Source organism: Fistularia commersonii, chromosome 14 (genome assembly GCF_037954325.1).
Source record: "Fistularia commersonii isolate RoL2024-O1a breed Wild chromosome 14, RoL_Fcom_v1.0, whole genome shotgun sequence".
NCBI lineage: Eukaryota > Metazoa > Chordata > Actinopteri > Syngnathiformes > Fistulariidae > Fistularia > Fistularia commersonii.
In genome coordinates this window covers 10,032,060-10,056,555 of record NC_141297.1, presented here as the reverse complement: position 1 = coordinate 10,056,555, position 24,496 = coordinate 10,032,060, and the positions used below count along the sequence as shown (strand labels likewise).

At 36.3% G+C, this 24,496-nt stretch overlaps 1 protein-coding gene across 1 annotated transcript in view; it reads right to left on the bottom strand.

Annotated features, from left to right (window-relative positions):
- LOC147227230 (helicase ARIP4-like) overlaps window positions 1-24,496 on the bottom strand; it is a 76,647-nt gene that overhangs the window by 37,723 nt on the left and 14,428 nt on the right. The window contains exon 2 of the mRNA XM_086159078.1: window positions 15,149-15,281. Within this exon, the coding sequence (XP_086015204.1) occupies window positions 15,149-15,245 (97 nt within the window). The 5' untranslated portion in view covers window positions 15,246-15,281. The remainder of the gene's footprint in view (window positions 1-15,148; window positions 15,282-24,496) is intronic.

Genomic DNA, 24,496 nt, shown 5'->3' with positions numbered 1-24,496 from the left:
AAAGTGTGCAGGCGGTATGTATCTACCCCTCTCAGCCTTGTTTTACACTACGCTAACCTGCTGTCTGCTGCCTTAGTAACTGACTGCTGGCTGCTGCTCTCCAGTCAATAACAATGTCAACATGAGATGCAGGCAGGAAGGAGGGCTGACATCTGAAAACTTACATAACGGTTTCACACTGGAGCCAGGGCCCAACCAAGGGGAGACGAGAATGGCTGACGGTGCTTCACACTACCCTTCCTCAAAAAGAAAAAAAAAAAAAAGGAACACCCCATAACACTCTCAGGAACACATTAAGCACGAAGGCCACCTCCCACACACATTCATGCTGTCCGCTTTGGTTTGTAGGTCAGTTAAATTCAGACTTGGACAGTCAATTCTAATACAAAATTAACATGAGCAATTTTAAAGAAGTGGGGAAAAGAAAAATGTGACATGGAGGTAATATTACTCATTTTAAGAGGTGGAAAAGAATAGATTTCTCACTAAGGGAACACATGACCAAAATGAACAAAGAAAGAAAAAAAACAAAAAGAAAAAAAGAAACCCCAAAACAACACACATTATTACACTTTTTGAGACAGACATTAATAAATTTATCAAGTACCCTCCGACCCTAACAGTGTATTGTAAATTTCAAAAATATAAAGAAATTAGATGTGCAATAGAATATAATCATTAGAAAATCTGCATTTGAAAGCAAGGATATATTGATTTTAAATTTAGAGTATATATATATATGTGCATACATACATACACATGTGTGCGTGTGTGTGTGTGTGTGTCTGCGTGTGTGTGTGTGTTTATGTGGCAGGAATGTGGGTGTGTGGAATTTGAGTGTTTTGAGACCATGCTTTGAGGAAAAGTCTAAAAAACTAAAATAAAAGTATTAAATAACTTAAAAGTAGTTTTTTTTTCTTGCAACAGTATTGATAATTTACGGGAGGAGGTATTTCAAGGCCCATTCTTGGAAAATTCCTATCGATTAAATGCGATATTGAAATAGTTTTTATATTTACAGCAGCATATCTAGGTGCTAAACTAAGAACTCAAAAAGTGTCAGCTCACATCTGAGAGGGTACGGCATTTTTAACCCAGCACATGTTCAAAATGTTCATAATAGAAAGACCTAAATTAACTGCACTACATATAACTAAAAATATATATGCATATATATGCATGTTATGTTGGAACAGTGGTCATATGGCTCATATGGGACTGAACTTTCTGGAGGCACTTTACATAGTCCCCTCCCCTACACATGTTTCAGAAGTCACATGATCAAAGAAACCTTCCGTAAGAGACAGTCAGAGGAAACTCATATTTACACACACGAGTACAAGACATCGCTTGTACAAACTGCATATATTTCAAAATTTATTCAAACTAAATACCACCAACATGCCACAGAGTGGATGTTCGAACACCATTAAGCGCCAAACAGTTCCACAGAGATAAGAGATACAGACACCAACTCTGTTGGTTCTCTACATCAATTTCAACCACATGTAACTCAAGTTGTACATCACCAAACCTGACATTGGAGTTCCCCATGTCATTGTTAAAATAATGGAAAAGTTCAGGATACAAATGTATCCATTTTGGATGGAGCAGGGATAACAAAAGTAAATATAACTACCCTTATGAAACCTTTGAACTCTGCCTAAGTGTCCTGGTCGGAGAGTGGGCACTGCCTCTCATGTAGGTCAGTATTATAGAATCCCTCACATTCCACTACCAACTGATAAGACTTGTGGTGGGAGTGAGTAGAAAAGCTCTAGCAGACATGAAGTACTGTGAGGAAAGATGAAAATTCTGTCAATCATCTAGGAAAAAAAAAACAGCTACTCACCCATTACATGTGGCTAAAAGCTTTATCTTCTACTCCAATGGAAGATCCAGGTCTCTTTCTTAAAACTGAAAAGTACTTCATCTATTGTGTTTTCCTCTTTTAAGTAATCTTCATTGTCCCAAATGAACTGAGCTTGTCAAAGTTTGTATGTGTGTGTGTGTACATCTCTGTGTGTTTGCATGCGTGTGTGTGTGTGATAGAGTGAGTAGAAGACTCTCAAATTCTAGCTGCAGCTTCGTCTGGCTTCTGGCTTCACCGGCACTCCAGTGAGAACAGAAGGCCATTGGGACAATTACAAAACCATGAGTCGATGAAAGCTGCCTGGACTTGTCGTACGTAAAAAATCCCCCTCTCTACTCTGCCTCTCGTCTACTCCTCCCCTTTCTCCCTATTCCCTCCCCCCAGTCAACTGACATAGAGAGTGATGTCAGCAAGCCACACCCACCCCACAGAGGCTGCCTTAGGTAACAGGGGTAAAGGGGTTCAACCAGGAACTGATGGACAGAGGAAGGGACAGAAAAAAAGAGAGTGAGAAAATGATGAATGGATAAAGAACAGGTACAAAGTTGTAAAATGATAATCTTGATCATTTCCTTTTCATTGGTTCTAGCTGTTTTTTTTTTCAAACTTCTGCTGGAAAGCGTCTCTATACTAGGGCTCTACTCATATCAATAAACTTAGAAGATATAGAAATATATTGCAATATAAATCAAATATTTAGATTTGACTTGCAATAATATAATATAATATAATATAATATAATATAATATAATATAATATACATATTTATTTATATAATATAATATATAAGCAAATTAAATCCATACATATTATCATTGATTGTATTTGTTACTGTTAGTACACATATTCATTTACTTCAGTCTAGACACTTGAACTACAAAGATGACAACCTGTTCACAATTTCTTCAGGAAGAAGTAAAGTTTGGACTTGAGAAATTACGGCTACATATTTTTTATATAAAAATTTAGTGTCTTATAATTTAATCAATCATTGAAGTTTCAGATGAGGATCACATTAGAACTGAAAAATCTTGGTCCATGTGCAAATTAAAACTAAATAAGGAAAAATATGGAGCAAGCGGATATCAAAATTAGATTACTTCTAAATGGACAAATTACCCCGGTTGTGTATTACTCCTTTAAACTACACCTCTTGTTTCAAACAATTTATTAGATTAAATGAGATATAATACAACATAAGATGGCAATTACAAACTATGTTTTATAGTGATTTAGGCTGTCAAAGCTACAGGCTTAAAAATGTATCATTGGAAAAATAAATCAATTAATTAAAAAAAGTTAATATGAAAAACAAGCTAAACATTTTTATGATTTCATCCTTATTGACTCAGTTGGTGTCAACCTGACTAGTCTTGCAGCTTTAGACACATACAAAAAGAAACACCTCGCATTGGCCAACCTTTATAACTTATACATTCATAGTTCAGAAATGATAAAAACTCAGATGACAAACAAGATAATTATGACGTATGAATCAACTAAGGCATTTGTTAAAAGCACCCTCTGGTCTTATGCCACACTGATGGGCAATATTCCAATAAAAGTGTGAGCTGGGCATTATTTCACTGTACCTTTTTCTTCTGTACATTTTCTCTGCTGCTTATTTATTTAGCTTTAACTTTGCCTGTTTATCTAAGCCATGGATGTGTATGTGTGTTAGTAAGTGGAGTGTTTTGCTTGTAAGGGACCAAATACAGAATGGGATTCACCTAAAAGAATAGAACACAAAATCAGTGAAATTTAATCACTGCATTTAACCCGTCACGGATGAACCATCAGCAGAAGGCAAACACTGAGCCAGGGGAGCAGTCAAGGTCTCAGTGTCCTGTTCAAAAACACTTTGACCAGGATAGGAGGAGTGAGGAATCAAACCAGGAATATTCGGTTGCAAGGACAACCGCTCTAATCCTCCATTGTATTTTGTATACATTGACATCAGAGATTTTCAATTCTGTTTTCTCCTACAATGACAGCGATGGAAGAAGAGTTCGGAGAAGAAGTTAAAGACTTATGTTTATATCCAATCGAGGTCAAAGAGAAGAGAAAAAGAAAGAGAAATGAATGAGGTCATGTGCTGCTGCCACTTTCAGGGAGGTGGTAGAAAATTCTCGTTTGGACGTACATGACAACATCACACATCGTAAACTCCAATAAACACACCATAAACACCACAATTGTCACAGACAGTGAAGCAATGAGTAAATGTGAAAACCATCAATGGTGAGTTTAGGCTAGAGAATTTCGGTATATGTAGAATAGAATATACCCAAAATAAAAAAAAATAAGAAACTAAACCAGAAGTGTACAAGGTTGGAAAGATAGTTAGAAAAAAGTGTGGCGCGGAGAAGATGAGAAAGATAATGAGAACAAGAACGGGATAATAAAACATACTGCTGACTAAGATAAATGTTCAGCGCAGACGAATCAATTTTGATTATGACAAAGCAAAGGATAAAAAACTATTCACTGAGAAAAAAATGATTGGATCAATAAAAAAAAAATTCAAGGAAGATAATACTGACATGCGGGAAAGGATTCATAACAGTTCTGTGAACTTCAGGCACCCTTTAAACCCACTTTGGTAGTGTCGGATTATCCTTGACACAGAAACATACACACATGTTTACTTAAGTCACCTTTGAGGTATTTTGAACGCTAAACACATACTAACTAATCAGTGGTTTACCTACTAGAACCGTTCATTCTGACCCACATTACACAAGACATGCCCATTCAAGGAGTCTTCAGTCTGCCTGCATTGAGAACAAAACCAACCCCCACACATATTCAAGCACACAGTGGAAGATCAGGCTCACATGGCCACAGAGTAACCCACATTGCTATGGAGCCTGGGGGAGGGGCAGAGCAAGAAATAGTGAGGTGGGGGAGGAGAGACAAAGAGGAGGAAGGAGCAGTGAGGACAGCGGTGTGAGACGAGGGGAGCGGCAAAGAAACTTATTAACTGCTCTAACTGACACACATATTCACCTTTGTCACACTGCCATAGTTCTAGTGTCAGGCTACACCCATGGCCATGTAGAGAAAGCTCATATTTCACAATTTGCATCAGCTTGGTGCAAATTCTCCCTCAGGCAGGGAGAGAGAGATAAAGCAAGACCGAGACAGACTCAATCAAACTTTACGTACTATAAAAGTCTCCCCAAAATGACACATTAATGATTGTAGTATTGCTTCCTAATATAAAAGGAATTTTTATTGTAATGGACAAAGCTGAAACCTGCTGAAAACCTAAACCTAATATTAGGTGTAGTTTTAGTTAGCTCGATGGCTTCTTTTACACTGTACATAATTTAATTTATCCTTTCTTAATCCCTGTGGGGAAGTTCATTCTCTGCAATTAACCCATCATGGATGAACCATGAGGAGTAGGCATGCTGTGCACCAGCAGAGCAGTTAGGGGTTCAGTGTCTTGCTCAACAGCACCTCGACACACTAGGAGGAGCCAGGAATCGCACCAGGAATGTTATGTTCCAAAGACAATTTCTCGTCCACCGGCACCGCGCCGCCCCCAATGTTCAGCAAAGCAATAACAAGTGTTGAGTTTGTGATGATGATTATTTTTCAACACCCTAAATCTTTTCACTTATTGAAAACTTCAAGAGATCCTCACACACAGTGTAACATTTGAGTGATTGGGATGTGACTGTACATGGCTTGTAATTGATCTGATTGTATTTTTTCATGGCTAAGTGAGCTGAAAACTACCTGGTTTTAGTCAGAGATGATCGATTCGTGACTGAGTAGATGGTATGTCTGTTTGTGTGTGAGGGAGACAAAATCAAAGAAGTTTGGTTTGTATAGGGACAGTGAAACGTGTTCATTTATCTCTCTCTAATATGTTTTAATATATTTGCACTCATGAGAAATTAGAAAAAAATTTCAGTCCTAATAAAAGGTATTTTTCGGGTGATTTTCTTCCAACTGGTTACTAATGTCTTGCCAAATTCACTACAATTTTTCCTGATCATTTTTTTGCATTTTTTAAGCAATAAAGGTTAAAGGATTTCAATAGTTGTCTTTAGGTCCTTCGATACGGCAAAATTTCACACTTGTGTTTTTTTTTTTCTCATCAAGCAAAGTGACATCAGTGGGAGGGAGTCTTAACTTACTTTTCTTTATCACTCTGAACTCAAGGGAGTGAGCGTGTGTCATCTTGCTCACACACACCTACACATAAGACATGCTGTGATCCCGGATCACGTGTATGTGTACTGTATGTGAAATGTGCGCATCTTATGAAAGATGTGACTAAACCGCCTTACAGAATCATCTGAGCAACAAGAGTCACCAAACAACTCAGTCTGTTATTGCACAGATTGCACTGCACACTTCCAACCCTGAAGAACATTGCGATAACACACATGGGTCAGAACACATTCATGTGCTGTACACAAAAACACGCACAGCGTATGTCCATGTGCAGAGTGTAATTGTGTTTTCAATTCTAGCTTCATCCAAAAACATAAAACAGATGGTTTTAAATCATTAGCTACTGAATATGTTAAGTGCATTCCATCAAATACTTGCTTAATTTGACACTATACCAAGAGATTTTATGATAATAATCATGATTTCTCCACACTTCTATCAAACCTGTAAAGCTATAATTTCATAATAGGCCAATAGAACTAGGATGCATAGATTTGCTGTTTGTCAGATCATTGTTGTTTAACCAAATTTTAATTGGTTAAATAATTAGGTTATTTCCTTTGCCGAAATGTTTTGTATATTGGTTTCTGTACACTACAAGGGGGAGAGAAAATTCCAGATCTGACTGATAAGTAATTGAAAAAATTGCACTGTAGTATGGCTTGTCTGTCAAAAGCTGCCTACAGCTAAATTATAGGAAAGTTTTGAAAAAAATTTGCACACCAAAGATGCTCCATTCAGAAAAGATGATTTATTTACATACAAAACAAAAAAACTAATTCTCGCATACATGACGTTTCAAGAAAAACTAGCCTCTTCCTCAAATGCCTGCTGGCGATATGTGCATGCTAAATAAAAGCACTAATCTCTTTACTTGTTTAATTTTTTCCCCTTCTGTTTAATACTTAGTTCTGTGCAATTGAGGGTAAATATCCTGGTTGTCATGTTGTCTAGCTGTCTTCTCCATTAAAAAGTAACTTCATAAACCCTAAAACTACTTGAATGAACCTTTTCAATAAAAATGAATACATTTATGAAAAACATGAAAATGAACTAGTTCTCAACTGTAATTATTTTGCAAAACACAAACATGTTCGATCACATGTAAATCTATCTGTTATGACTTCAGACCAGTATGATACATTACAAACATAAATTAACTTATTGGGTCTTTAGCCATTATTAGATTATAATACCAGGGTTGATGATATATGCTCTGGAATTGCTATATAAATATGTTAATGAGATGCAAATAGACAGACCTTTATTTAGTTGACCTATTTACAGTAGTCTAGGGTACAGTAGGTCAGGTTAGATTATATATAAAAGCAGATGGTACTTAGCAGTTATGTCTACACTATGGTGGAGTTGTTTATCCATATCTCACTATAGACGGGAATTCATTCACTAATTCCCAGATTCTTACTGCACAACCTTAGATAATGTGTATAATGCTATATCTAGATAAAAAACCCAAATATGTGCCTTTAACATCAGACTGCCCGGGTATCAGGATCTCTACTTGTTGTAACTCAAGTTTTTGAGTTATATAATTACAAATCGTTTAGATACTTCAGATTCATTTTTTCTTAACAAAGTAACAAAGTAAATTGTGCTCCAAAGACAGCAGAGCTCGACTGAGCACCACCATATGGATGGCAGACAGAAATAGATGTCTCCATGTGAGGCATAATGTCCTCTAATAGGCCGTGCTGTGTGAAATGATTGAGAGTAAAAATATGTTATTTCCTGCATTTATAGCATGCATGGATTAGATGCCTGTGTGTTTATGTTGCAGTTCACTGATAGCGATCACTATGAGAACCCAAAAACTTTTCTCAAAATGAAAGAAGGTACTTCTGAAGAGCCAGAGATAAAGAGGCTACAGAATTTTGGAAAAAAAAAAACAACAAACATGAAATACATGAATGAATGAATGAATGAATAAAAAATTAATTCCTTCATTTACCATCATTTAAATTTCAATTACATTAATAAACAAACAGCCAGCCTAATCCTTATTGTAATAGCAGACTGGACACTGGGTTGTATATCTTTTATTCTAAGTTTATTATTTTTATTCATTTGTTTACAGGGCGTACCTGCTTTTACTTATATCATTTTGAGTTCATGTAATACCCCATGGTTATATGCAATATGTATTTTATCCAGTATATTTCAATGTAATGATTCACAATGATCATGCAATTGCTTCTTGATTTTATTTTGTGCAGCACCTTTTTACATATTGTATATCAGCATTGTCATTAGTGTCAAATATTTAGACATATACCCTGAGTTAGTTCAGTACACCAATTTGTGGATTATTGCACTGACTTGTTTTGTAAACTCTTTTCTTCTTAAATGAGTGGCTTTTTTTTGGATTAGCTAATCATTGTCAAAAATTAATGGTTCTTTGCCCATGTACAGTATTAGAACTCATTTGTTGACTGTAGCGCCGAGCAGCACATTTATCCATGCCAATTCCCTCAGGGACCATACAGTTTATCTCATATCAACTGTCTCACTAACTAATGCAAATATGTATACACTTAAATGAGATGAAGATAAATAGGAATAACAGAGTAAACATTGATATAAGCAAACAGTTTGACAGAAAGCTCAGTGGTCTAGTTATTCTTTTTATCGCGAATCGTGATCATTTTATCCTAATATAGGATGGCAGGCATTGATTAAGTGTGATTCTTACACTGAAAAATATCGTTTTTATGCTGCAAATATCTGAAATGATAAGTAGAATATGATATTCTAGGTCAGGTTACAAATGAATGAAGTCAGAATTTCATTTAAAAAAAGGGATGTCACTGAGATTTCAAAAAATGTGCCAGCAAAAATCCACACTGTAAGTGTAGAGGAATAAATTATGTTGACAAGAGAATAATAAAAATGTAGTGTAGATTCAGTAGTTATAAGTACTGAGAACAAAGGATGGGCGAGAAAAAAAGGTATTGGGAGGAAGAAAGGGGATGTCACGCCAAGAGGAGGGAGTCTGATGGGGATGGCATCCTGGTGACAGTTGTTATGACAACTGTGGGTCAGAGGCAGGGGATGGTGGGGGTTGTTAATGTCATAGGAAAAAAAATAGAAGTGACAAATGAGGAAGATAAACATGTAAATGTGTTCTGTAATCCCCTCTGACTTTTAATTGCTCCCACCTGCCAGATGATCATCTCTTTAAACTTAATCTCTTTGTGCAAATTTCTGTCTTGTCTGTGAACTAAATCTGTTCTTTGTACAAAGAGCATTAAAGGAGAAAATACAATAATCTTAAATCAATCTTAACCAACCACACACATCTAAAATACAGTGTGTGCAAGTACAGCAGCAATAGACAAATAATGCCTTGGAGAATCGTCAATCTGCATACTTTTTATTTTTACACAATTTTTAGCCCAAGACGATACTGGGATCTATAAGGCTAACTTTGCAATTTTTAAAACATGACATTTAAAAAACTAAAGCTAATTAAGTCAAGAGACTACTGACACTTCAAACTTTTTCTCTTTAGTGTGAATGGATTATTTGGATTATTGACTGACAGTTCTTCTACTTAGTATTCTTCATTCTTCATTATGGTTTAATACTACAAAGGAACCAGAGCGCTGCATTACTGTCTCTTTCCTTTTTTTACCCCCCACATTGTTCATCACTGTCTTTCTTTAAAGCCAAGATGTTCCTTTTCAACATTTTCCTCTAATAATATTATCATTAAACATTATTAATGATTCCTAGTAACTGATTTGAGACTTGTTTATCATCGTCATCATTATCGTCATCATCATCGTCATCATCATTATCTAACGCCCACCAAAACCAAAAAACAAACAAATAAAAAAATGAAAACACGTGAACTTCATCCACTCAGTAACATCTGCTCATCCATGTCCGTGATAGTGTGTCATCATCGTACTTTCTTGTAATCCACTTATTTCCAACAAGATCTAAGAAAAGGGCCTACAGTTTTAGCCTCCGTACAATGATACAAAAGACACGTTGGATAATTTCCTTTTAAATTTAGAAATTATGATTCAACTTCAGACTCTTGTCTGCAATGTAGTGCCAAAATCAAAGACTGATATAAAATTCCAGAATAACCATAAAACTAAAATCCGTATATTTATTTTTTCAGCACTATCTTTATCTTTTTATCATATATGAACCACACACACACACACACACACACACACACACACACACACACACACACACACACACAACAGACATACCGTCTATTCAGTCACAAATGGATCATCATAGCAGGAATTAGAATTAGAAACAAATTAGTTTATGAGGGTCATGTACTTCGACATATTTATCCATTTAAATTCATCAGTAATACAAATGGATCATCATAGTAGGAATTAGAATCAGAAACAAATTAGTTTATGAGGGTCATGTACTTCGACATATTTATCCATTTAAATTCATCAGTAATAAAGCAATGTGTGGTCCAGAGTGATGTAATTTTAGGATGACTTTCTTGTAAGAAAAACAAAATTAGGGTTTGATTAATTACTTGCACCCTTACATCTTCACACCTCTGCAATTCCACCAAGGTCACAGGCAAATGAGCTGGTTTTATTTCTTGGAACATAGATGGGAGAATTCAGCATGGCACTTGACATTGGAAGGGATAAATATGGACACTCTCTTCCAGGCGTCAGTCTCGCAATGATGCAAAACATCTTGTGTGACTTTTTTCTGTTCTCAAAGTGCAGGGTGCCTATAGTCTTTGAGCTGAGCTTATGACAATGTAGTTAAAAATAAAATGTTTTTCTGTGCGAATGAATGGCATTATACAATTACGTAGTGTTTCCTGGAATAGAGTGAAACAGAAAAGAGAAAAAAAATACATATGTACTGCACTTAAATCACTGCAACTTTTACCTTTTTCAGCAAATACTTTTCTCTCTGATGCAATAAATAATTGATATAAAAATCTCCGAGACATGAAAACTATTGGAAAAAATATTAAGATTTCCAAGATAAAATATTAAAACTTTAGGTTATGATAAGGAGAAACCATTTCATTCATTGTGTTGATTTTTCAAAGTAATTTCATATACCTGTACAAATACACTGTATACTGTTAAAAACGGGCTCCTGAGAAAGCCATCCCAAGTTGTACACATTCTTCTCAAAAAATAAGGAAAAGACCATTGCTTTTGTTAAAATTTTAGTTTTTGCAAAAATGGAACCTCTTAATGGTAAACAGTTGAGGTGGTCTATGAATCTACAGTATAGAAAAAAACTTTTAGCTGCAAGACTCAAAATTTGTCGGTATATATAGTTCTCACTGCTGATATACCGAAGAAAAGTCCACTCCTCTTCTGCTTCCTGAAGGCATCACATGACCAATCACATGACCCTTAAACACACTCCCCTTGCCTTTAAGTTCCCGTCACCTCCGGAACTATGCCCGGTCAGTTATGCGAAGAGTTGCATAACTATTGTGGTAAAATGTTGTGCAAGCCCAAGTCAGAAAGTGGCAAGACACAATATCATCGCGTGGGCTGCTGATCATCATCATCATCTGTTTCTCTATAACTTACACACACACACTCACATGCACACGTGCACGCATGCACGCACATGGTGTTCTAATATCAGTATTCTGTACCCTGACTGATACCATAGAACTGCTGTGTGTGTGTGTGTGTGTGTGTGTGTGTGTGTGTGTGTGTGTGTGTGTGTGTGTGTGTGTGTGTGTGTGTGTGTGTGTGTGTGTGTGTGTGTGTGTGTGTGTGTGTGTGTGTGTGTGTGTGTGTGTGTGTGTGTGCTCACAGGTTTATTGCTGCTCAGGCCAAAATATAACAGGCAATCTGTCACATTAAAAGGTTATTCAACTGACTCACAGTAATGTGAAGCGTCGGTTATGTTTGAGGCCACTTCTCTAATCTGTGACATCACGTCAGCAGTGGGTTGATACAGATAATCTGTCAACTCTTTTCCTTGTCTGAAGGGATATAACATGGTTTATTTTCTTAAATTTCAGATAAAAGGTTTGGGAAGTGTGGTCTGAAACAAAGAGTGAACTTTCAAACTTCCATATAGTGATTTTACAAACAAGATGTAACTCATCACAAAAATAGGCTTCAGGGTCAGGTAGCTGCTTTCCTGTGAAGAAATGTTTTTTTTTTCTGTTTTAGTTTCATTCAATATCATGATTTAGATAAATGTAATTTATCATCATTTGTTGATTATAATGTAAAAGATGTATTGTATTGTGTGTCTCTGTATCTAAATATTAATATATAATTTCACTTCCTAAATGTATCTCTCATTTTTTTTAGAATAAAGAAATAATTGAGGAAGTTCAAAACTGGTTATTTTAATTTCTTGTTAGATATTCACTCATAGAGACTATTTCCAAAATATTCAGAATTAGTATTTGATAATCAAAAATATTTGTGACCCCCTTGCATCATTATTCTTGGTAGTTCTTACATTCGCTTCGAGGACACTAAGAAAACACTTCACTATTTTAGGGAAAAACAGAGTTTCAGAAAATATAAGAAATAAAGAACATCAACAAAGATCAAAAGCTTAAAGTGACTTGGGATAGAACACTTTCCAATTCTACAATTGTGAGGACCCTCATTTTATGTAACAGATTACCAAACCCAAACCTCTACTCTGACCCGTCAATGAAACCATGAAACCAACTTTTTAACCTCAGTCAGTCACATTGTGACATGTGACATTAAAAGAGAGGGGACAATATAAAGGAAAAGGAAAAGTCAGATTCAAAACATAAGCAACATGATTACTCCTACAGTTTTTCCCTTGGTCTGTTTCTCATTATTAAGTTGTTTGTAATATTTCTTGGCCTGACATGTTTATCCGTCTATCTTTATTATTTTTAAGTGAGACAAACACCAGGACAATAGATTTATGAAATGGAAGACGTCAAGTTAATTTAGTGATCTGATCCTTTCTGATCCTCTTGCCTCCATCATTTTGAATTCACTGGGTTTTCTTTTCCAATAATGAGACAAGTCATCCTCCAAACACTGACACCATTTAAGGTGTCCAAACTTTATATCTTACTAACATAATGCGACAACCCCCCTACACACACAAACAATTCAGCATTTAATATCACCAACAGACGAGTCACTGGGTTACGTAACACTAATTGGGAAGAAGAAATTAGAGGAAAAAAAAGGTTGTTGCCAAGGGAGGAGAAAAGAGTCAAAAGACAGTTGTCTATTTTTGAAAAATATCCCAATGCGGCTGTCAACAAGCACTCAAAAAATATGTATAATATCCTCTATAAAATGCAACCAAGTGAACACTGCAGTCAGGTTTAAAAGTTTACTTACGCCAAAAATATTACATTTATCAGTGAATTGAATCTCCAGAATGTTTCAAGCTATTTAGTTTTTGGGTTTGGTGCTGTCTGTTGATATATTAGTGGGGCGTACTAAAGTACAATATCACCCTAACAATTTATTATTATTTGAGAATTGGAGAATTTATACATGTATAAATCAACTGATCCTCAAAAGAAAGAGAATACAAAACATGTAACAGCAACATGAGCCATTAAGTTGATCTATTTCTTTCAACCGTATTATACTGTACATCATTTAATAAGCACACCCCATAGGAATAGGGACTGGGGGGCAGCTGCAATTTTTGCCGGAGCGATCCGCTCCTCCACCCTGTCCGCCCGTGGAGACTTTCTTGCCTAGCAGCTTTCAGACTGATTCCAAGCCACATTCACCACTGTTCCCTGTGGTCTTTTGTGCCTGCAGAGCTCAGGTAGGCTCAGTTTGTGTCCATGAGACATGATGCTCAACACTCGCTTCTTTAACCTCCCGTACGATGGGCCGTTCCAGGTTCTGGGGCACCGTTACCAGTTTTTGGCCTCGATATGGGTGAGCGTAGGAAACGGGTCGGACTGGATCGGCTGAAGCCAGCACACAGGGTGGCTGAGAAAGTTGTGGTTCATTTTAAGGTTTTCCGTTGAGGTTGCCCTCCTTCCAGGACCCCAGCCATGCCTCCACAGGAACAACGTCCGGTGTCTCCCGCTACTTTGACCAAGGGACGACACGGTCATCAGGGCAGGCTTTTCATGCCCCCCATGAGGGGCTAGTTTGTATCGAGAGTCCCTTCTGGGTGTTCGGGGGGTGGCAGAGCCTAAGGGCCGTGGCCTCTCACCCCACCGGACCAGGGGCTGGGCTGGCATGGTTTCGGTTGAGGGGAATTGTGGTTCATGTAAGTTCATAGTCAGTTGTTGTTGGTGTTCAATGAATAAAGTTAGAACTCGCCTTCGTCTCCACAATCCAAGCTTCACACACCACAACATTGTAATTGATTCATTCACTGATACTGACCATGACATCAGCATTTGAACAGCCCAAGCATGGAGTGCTCTGAAGGCATTGGAGATGGTTTAGAAAGCCCCAATCAAAATGAAAATGATTATTTCATGGCTATGGTGGAACTCATCTTCTTGTATGGCTCTTGTATGGAATGCTTCAAGTACCGAAAAACTTCTCTTGGGAGTAGCTAAACTGCGTCATCAAATCATGCTGCCTTGCCGGTCATGTTATACAACACAAGAAAACTGCTGGAAAAGTACATTATTACCCTAAAGAACTTAGTATATTAATATGCTGGCCAATTTAATTCTGAATTGCTGGTAGCAAGTGGGGACTGTGAATTCAACTATGTTAATTGTGCTTCACCATTTATATTTCAAGAGGAAGACAAAGAGTATATTGGTTTTTAGGTCTAGCTGAATTCCTGTGGTGGCACGGAGTATACCTAATATGCAGTTTAATAAAAGAACATATTAATTGTAACACATTAAGTTATATTGAATATTGTGAAAGAAAAAAAACCTTCAAATATCAAACATGAGAGAATATGAACAGGAAATTCGCATAAAATGGCTTACATATATTTTTGTTCACAACTTAAACCAGTCCCCCAACCGTTGCGGTATTATTCGGAAACTAAGTCCATTCGAGATGAAGAAGCCTCTCGATTGAGTGGTTAAAAGATTGTAATGGTAAACAACAAGGGTGACAAAGGGTACAAAGTGAAACTTACCATCACCCTCATCATTCTCTTCCTCTTCATCTGTAGTGTAGCAAATCTCTACCTCCCTCTTCATCCTGTTTGGCTGCTGCTCCTCTTTGTCAGACATCCTGCTGCTACCTCAGCATTGCCACCTTGCTCACACCTGAAACAAAGATATCAGTTACATATCGGTGTTAAAATCTGAGTTGTGGACAAATTTTATTTCATGCTGACTTTAAGGGTCTCAAGTATCAAGACACAGAAAGAGAACATGTCTTATAGTATACATAAAAATAACACTTACTATTTTAGCCAGATTAAAAGTGGCCCAAAAAATTATATGCAATCAATAACTTAAAAAAACACTAATACCAATTTTTACGATCCATTTACGCAACTAATAGTGTCATGGCTTGATTAGTAACTCAAATTAGTGAGTTTGTTATTTTATTGTAACAATTTCAGTTACTACAGGCAGTATGAAAGGGATTAAAATGATGACCCACACAAAAAAAATAGTACTTATTAGCATAAGTTACATTTTAGTTTTAAACACCCGTGGTGGTTCTGGCCCAGAATTCCATTGCACCACTACATTGTCAGATGGTTCACTTACGGACATGCCAGCACAGACACATGCCGACCATTCTAGGAAAGTTTACCTTCAGGGTTTGGACAAAATTAACTTAACCAGCATGAGAACTTTCAAAGCTCTTAGCCAGAGAGGGATGGAGGAGGATGTTCTGCAGATAAAAGAAAGCAGCCGAACAGATGGACAAGGGGAATGAAGACAAGGTGAGGTCCAATAAGGGAGGTGAAAAGCTCTGAAGTCCTTGTACTTTTAAGGCTCCATGTCTGAGCCACTCACAGTAATTACACTCACAGTATTTCCTCTGAGCCAGAAGTGAATGACCACAAACTGGAACCAAAAAGGGGACTGCCTCTTTAACACAGTTAAGTAAGAGAACAGTATTCTGAGAAACCAAAGTGATCTTAAGATGTTCGGATACTGTGGGGCATAATTTTTCTTAGTCTTCTAAAGGAGTACAAAATGTCAATAACCACACCCTTCTTCTGAGGTTTACTGAAGCTCCCTCATCTTTGTCTGTTTGGTTATTCATCTCCATCAATCATACTGGTATTCCATTTGATAATAAAGAGTAATAAATTAATTGGCTAGAATAGTTAAACTACAGTCAGTGTTGTGGTGGGGCTGGAGCCGATCCAAGTCATCATTGGGCAAGAGGTAGCATTTTACTTGGACCAGTCACCAGTGATCGGTCTATATTAAGTAAGGAGACATAGAACCATTCTCATTCACACTTACGGTAAATTTAGAGTCATAAATATACCTACTCCATGTTTTTAGACTGTGGGTGGAATCAGAGACCCCAGGGAAAACCCACATAAATGCTGACAGCACAAAGAAGGGGCACCATTTGGCAACAAACCAGGAATCTTCCTACTATATTGCAAGAGTGCTATTCACTACACCACTGTGCGGTGTAATTATGAATTAATTAAGACAATAAGTGGTCTGAAACTGATATCTGAATAATCTACAATCCACTGCACAGCTGGGTTTGAGAGGAGCCTCACTGATCAATCACTTTTCTGTTCCAGAACAACTCAGAAAGATAAATTGGAAAATGCAGTTGTAGAATCTGACATGCAACCCAGCAGTATACTTGAGACAATGGTAGAAAGGTGAATAGGAAGAAAATTACAGTGTTTCCTCCAACCTAATTTTATGCCACAGATAATAAAGGGAGTAAAATGTAGCTGGAGTTTATTTTATTCTATCTAGAATCCGTGGCCACCTCCAACCAGCAAAATGGTTGTGAGTCAAGCTTTCTGCCCAGGCTTTGGAAGTCACTGTTCTGAAGCTCATCCCTTTCCTTTACACTTTCATGGTTTAAGAAACAGCTGCTCAGGATGTTCAGACGTTGACATTTTCAACATTGGCTTCATCACAACCTCCTCCATAGATCTAGTAGAAGAACATATTTAAATCGGGACCGGAAAAATACCCGGAAATAATACATATCAAAACAAAAGTAATAAGTCTTCAAGAATAATGAGTTGTTTAATTCTAGATTTTTAGCAGAGTTTTTGTAATTTTATTGTCAGGTTATTTTGTTCTTAATAGAAACTTTTTTATACAGATTATTGATTTCACATGTGGCACTTTTAACATTATTGGTAAAAACTTAAGTGCATTCGTGGCACAAATAAAATAAAACTACAAAAGAACTGTAATCTTTTCCAGTATTTTCCTGTCATGCTATCCCTTGTCTTTTAACATAGTCAGTTCTGTAGTTTTAGAGAGAGATTACTTTTTCACATGGCTGCATGAGGATGTAATAACTGTGGACAAAGACCGATGCATTTGCTTAGGCAAATATTCCAGAAAGAAAACCAATAATAATAAATCACAAACTCTAATCTTAGAAGAACCTCCCACAGCTGTTAGAAGTCACTTCAGCAATATGTTTAACCTCACACTGGTTTAAAAACTGTCTTCTTTATTTTGCTCAGTTGGTTCAACAAAAAGAGGCTGAAATCTTCTGAAACTGCAACGCTGCCATCACCGCAGACTAACCACTGCTGGGAAACTGCTGTAAATCAGGGACAAGCACAGACCTTGGATCACTGACATCTTTATGTGTCCTCATATAACATGCCATGCCAGAATGGAGGCGGGGGCAAGTTATGGCTAGAGGGTCTTTGTTTCTGACATGCTTATCGCTGGCATGCATCTTGGAGTTGTGCTTGCATTAAGACTAAAGACGCTAAGAAAAAAAATCCTGCAAAGTTCTTCATTCTGCTGTGTAAGAGCCAGCAAAGAAGAAAATGACAATTTCCTATTTTGAAAAAGCAAAGTTATAATATCTGTCAATCTATATATTTTATGTGAGTTCTTATTCTCTAATAGGAACCTGACTTAAGGACATACAAAACTGCACAGCTCGAGATTACCCTACATAACTTAGCAATAGAGTCAGTCAAATATGGTTGTTTTATTGCCATCCAGCTTTATGTAACTGTATACAGCAATGAAAAACAGGCTGGACTGTTCCATTCATTTTTGGATTTTGGGCCCTTAAGCTGTCAAATATCTGTTGTATAACAGTATTGTATACGATTGAAACTAAACAGCTCCGTGTCTGTAGGACAGTCTTGCGTAAATTCTTCTTACCCAAAATATAGGGCAAAGAACCAACAAAATGAGAAGAGATAATTGCCAGTGTTGTCTCAAGCATGAACACACAGATTTTTATGAGTGGAGTGTTGCACTGGATTATATTTATTACACATGTTTATGTAATATAAAAAAAAAGTCCCACTGTGAACACTAAGGATGGCAAATTATTAAAAAAGCAGTAAGAGATCACCATAAATTATTAGATTGTCTTTAAAAATGAAGGAGACTTAGAAAAACATTTGCGATACAGTACCTAAAAATCTTCTGGAAGTTACTGAGAAATCTAGAAAAAAAATATACATGACATTTTCATGTAAAACTCAAATGATTGAAAACAAATATATAAGCACTGTGTTTTCTTTAATGGTTTTATTAAATTATAAATACTTTCAATGTGCAAATTGTGTAAATTCACAGTAACAAATACTTTATAAAACACAGTTATAGAATATAGTCAGACAGGTATGGAATGGAACCATGAAAAAAATCAAATGAGACAAGAGGAACATTTATGTGTCTGTAAAAGGAGCAGATAGAGTAGAAATAATTCCAGAATTAAATTTTAAATATCAAATGTTTAAAATGAAATATGATTTCCGAACACATTTAGATCAAATCTAAGATGCCCCGTGATATTTTTTTAAATGTTGATGATCAGAGAAATACTGCTATTCATGATGCATCCTACAGGCATTTTGTCAAAACATTCATTCTGATCTATTTTGAGGTTGTTGTTTAGTTGAGCATTCTTTCTTCTAGAATTCAGAAGATATAGTAATGTTTGACTTGTGCAGCATTGTGCAGTTTGTATTCATGTGTTTGTTATAAAAACAAACATTTTCTCTGTATTGTCTAACAAACTGTCATGTAACATGACTCACAACTTAATATACAGTAGTTGAACATTTTCAGTATTGCAAATCTCATTTCACTTTATGTTAGCATTTGTTTTTCATATAACTCCTTAGAAAGCTACACGAATAACATCAGTTGTTCCATGTTACTGTGATTTAGTATTCTTCACATGATACTTCAATGTTATGTCTTTAACTAGCATGGATGAAAATGGAAACACTTCCACGAAGCATCAGAAGAAAAGTACTAGCAGCAAATCCTCTTATAAGTAAAAAAAAAGACAAAAACATAAAACTACAACAAATCATACAATATGCATACAAATTAATCCCATCCTTCAATATCCAGCTCAAGAATGACCCCTGGAATCTCAAAAGGATTTAAGGATTCAGAGTGTTTATGACATTTGCCCAGTGAGGACACATGCTTCCCTGTAAAATGAGTATCTTCTTTTGCTGTCTAAGTGAGGGCCAAATAGTGTAACAAAGATCAAAAGATCAAGTCTCACTGAGACAGCAAGCTGGATTAAAAATGTTTCCACCCTTCCCACACAACTTGTATAGCTTTATATTCGTGGTTTACGATTCAGAAATGGTACTGTAAATAATTTAGTGTACATTTATTTCCTGTCACTGGGTATAAATAGCTGCTGTTGTAGTAGCTGTGTGTTCCTTGTTTGAACTGATGCACCGTTTTGCCTTTCCTTGTGTTTGTGGTAGTCTTTTTTTTTTTTTTTCTGCTTTATCTTTTACTTAGAAACTACTGAGTGGTAAATATGTTGTTTCCAATTCAGCCTCAGTTCTTGTTGGGTTTCTGATCCCATAAGGGAGGTCACTAATTCAAATTAAATTTCATTCTCTTCTTCTCCAAGAGTGTCTTAGTGTCATACTCAATGTTGGTGTTCTTTACTTCTGCTTTCATAACAGTGTCTTAATAACTTGTTTTTATATGAAAACTATTAATCAATGAATTATAAAGCTGGAGGCTGCGATTAATCCCCTTTGGGTGGATATAGTGTTATCATTTTTTTACCCAAAAAAATTGCACCTGCCTTGTTTAGTATGATAAGCCCATTTTTCCTGGTATGTGCAATTATTCTATAGATCTTCAGTGCTGCTGATTTGTGCCTGTGACTGTGACCATGACTGTGATTCAAGTAAAAACCATCACATTTGTCGTCGAAGTTCTAGCTTAAGAGATTCAGCAATTAGTTGTGCATCACATGTCACGAAGTTGAGGAAATTACAGTCTATGATGGGTTATATACATGAAGTACATGAAGTATTGAAAAATCATAATAATCTATTGCTAGTGAAGATTCGCATAATTTAACTTTAACAAACTTAAGTTTGTTTTGGTTTTTCCCAGTGAAAACAGACCAAGCCTTGAAAAGTTGCAGCAACTATATGTGAAACACTATTAAATTTGGATCACGACTAAACATGTTTGATTAAACTATTTTTGTACACATTTGTGAATTTATTGCTTTTATGCATCATTTTGGATTCAAATCTGCAGAAGTTTTACATAATGTTTCCCTGTGTTACAGTTTTGCTCTCAGAATAAGGAAAAGGAAAAGCTTAAATAAAACTTAAATGGGGGACAATTCCACAACATTTTGCACTGGAGAAAGTCCACCAAAATATATCTCTTGTTCATGTCTACATGAACAAACGCCACGTTAACAACACACACACACACACACACACACACACACACACACACACACACACACACACACACACACACACACACACACACACACACACACACACACACACACACACACACACACACACACACACACACTTACCTTACATAACCTCACGCAGCTGGCCAAGTAGGTGTTCCAAGGACATCTAATCGAGCCAACATTACATTCTGAAGTCATGCATTACTTTCGGGGGAGGGAGACAGCTAGGGTGAGGATTCAATTTCAAGGATATGGAAACAAGATGCTGACAAAGAGAGAGAAAAAAAGATAGAGATGATGGTAGGAAGAATGACAAAGACAAAAGGGGATGTGTGTCAATGTATGTGTGTTTTGTGGAGGGTGGCTGTCTGGCCTGTCTGGTGTCCTAAAAACAACCCTGCGAATAAGAGGGGGAAGGGTTGGGGGATCCTACATTTTTCTAGCATAATCTAGAACATTTTGTTCAACAGGACAAGCAGACGGTAAAAACATAGTATTTTGTGGGTTAAAACGGAAAAAGAATCAAGTACTTGCTAAATATGTAAAAGGTTGTGAAAATAATAATCACTTTGGTGTGTAATCACTTTACTGTGAAGGTACATAAAACGTTTCCAATACTTTATTTGTTGTTTTCTAAATCGATACTTCTTATACAACACAGTGCACTGTCAACCTCAAACTTTTCCACAAAAAAAAAAAACAAAAAAACACCGAACTAAATCTCCCAAAAAATTCCAGAAATCATATGGTTTTGACTCAGTAACTAAGTAGGCAGTTGTGGTAGTGTGTGGTAAAACATAAATCATAACCATTTAAAAATAGAGCTTTATAAAATGCAATGGTGAAAATATCAGCTATTAAGAAGTGATGTCACAGAATGTTAACCTACTAAAATAATCATAGAAGAGGGCTATTGTGTTTGAATTGGTGATCGCAAAAGAGGAATTAAAAACTGAACAACTGGAGTTGTTCATAACTGGAGTTATGAACAAAGTTGACAATCTTTGTTCAAAATTAGGAGCTAAAAACTCCAAAGCAAGTAATCTTAAAAAAAATGTGATCAAGATTTGCGGTTAAGGAGCAGTTTTCGTATGGCTTTATTTTCCTCTTTTTTTTTTAAATACGCTTGATGTTTTTGATATTTTACATGTACCAGCAAAAATCCACTCTAAATAGCTGCTGGATTAAAATACGTCATCAGCAGTTTTGTACATCAGTGCAGTTTTGTTCCTGCTTTCATTCACAACACAATTTTAGAGTTATTCTCTGAAATGTTGATCCTGGCTCCAATTGACACACTTCTTCCAGGGAAAATGCTGGATTACTTCTTGGAAAGGCAACATGCGTAAATATCAATATGACACTGGTAGCGGACAGAGTTTTGTTATTGTGAGTTATTGTCTATAAATAATAATATTGATATTAACAACAACAACAACAACAATAATAGTAATAATAAATCATTATTACTATTATTATTATTATCATCATTCTTATTATTACTATTAATATAAAAGATATCAGACAATCTTAGCATGAAAAGATCAGCACTGTTTTATAGAGGACCAGTTCAGACACATATGCTTTGTGTAATCGCTCTAGACAAGACTTGATTTTTTGAAAACATTTTTTTCAGTGGCAGCTGCCGAAAAGCTTCTTGCTTGACTGCTAGATTACAGGATGTCCAGGTGGTCCCTGACAGCAGGTTTGATTTTGTCTGCGGCTATTGGATTCTGGCTGAGGGATTTTGCTGGTTGCCGGTTAATGAGAAGTTACAAAGTAGTTCAGATGATAAATTAATAGTTTAATAAAATGGATACCCTCTAGGACTGTGTCTGTTAATCAGATTCAACATACACGGTAAAGGTAAGTTTCCGGTCCCCGTAAATCAAAGTGAAGCCACACATCATGAGACAATCTTAAAAAGAATTATGTTTTGCAAACAATAGTACACAAATGTTCTCAATTTTTATTGTCAGTAATGCTGTCCATCATTCAGATATGAAGCCAAAGTGCGAAATCAGTATGAGTAAAAGGGAGATAAGGAGAAAGGAGTGAAAGAGAAACCGAAAAAAGGAATAAAATGATAAAGGAGGAGGGGAATGCGAAGACAGCTGCTTGCATAAGAAGTCTTACATAAGATCTGGCTAATAATGTCACTGTTCGGCTTACTAGAAAATAAAGTTATATAAGATGTATGTCAAGATACAAGGACACCGTACTCATATTCTTCAAGTAAAAGTACAATACTTTTACACACACGGACTTGAGTCCTTGCCACTTTAGACATTATCTTTTGCCTCAGCTTTATCTGAGCAAACACTTTTAAGATAAGGACAAGACAAAATGTCATTAGTGTCCAAAAACACCCCGCAATTTAAAAATCTCCCAATTTGACAGACGAACACGTTGACCTTGCCTTGTACCCAAAGTTCCTACATCAGCAGCATTGAACACAGTGTAACCACCCTCATTATAAACCACCCAGGAGCGCAGGGGAGATGTTTAAAACACTCAATTTGATTGGAACTGCATTCTGTCTGACTTGGCAAAAAGCTTAATTTAACATCACAGAAATCATTTCAGATGCTCATATATGTAAATAAAATGCTCATAACTGATTTAAATAATTTCACTTGAAATCCAAAAATCAGTGCCATCTTTCATAAGTAATAGCCAGACTAAATCAGGATTGCTATGTTAAAAATGTGGGTTAATGGCAGAATTATTACAAACAAAGCCTCAATTTGTGGCTCTGAAAATGAATATTGTATAACACCTTCTATTCATTAGAGTGGCTTATAGACTTAGAAGATCTGCATCACATCCTCTTGCTTGTGTAACAGAATTACACAACAGGGCTTGAGACAAAGGTGGCACCAGAGAACATGCTCACTATGTGGCATACACAATTTGCCAGAACCGTTAGGTGTGTCCTGATTCTGACAAATGACAATTTCCATTAGGAGTTATGTGAGAAGACACACAATACAGAAAAATAAATAATGTGGTGGCGTGTATCTTGGTATAAGAATTATTTGCACCCTATTATTTGCAATTGTACACATAATTTCACATAGGTCACCACAAACTAGGCTGCCTAAAAACCCCATTCATTTTGACCTCACAAATTACAGTTACTCCTGTCTGACAACGATTCCACAAAAATCAAGATATCATAGATGTCTTCACTCTTGAGTGGGGCATGTGGTGTAGTGTTAGCCTGTTTTGGTTGGAATGAAGTTTTCCACTTTTGATCCCCTGAGACCCTGAGTGCAGGATAGGGAGTAGATGATGGATGGATAATATATCTTATATATCTTTAATATATGTCTTGCACATAAAAACGGGTCTGACAGACTGCAGGACATCCAGGGTTTTAGGGTAGATTAATAGTGTGTTTTTGAGCTTTGCATTTTGATGAAACGTATTTTTACCATTTTTTTATACAAATGTCAACTGTGATGATTGTATATATCTATTTTTATTCGGTCTTATGGCACATTACAAACATATTGATTGTTTAAAGTTTGTGTCATACTTTATATTGTTCATGTAAAAGCAAAATTAGGGACAAGAGTTGAAAATTAGTAATAGCTATACTCCCTTATGTCAGTGGAATGTC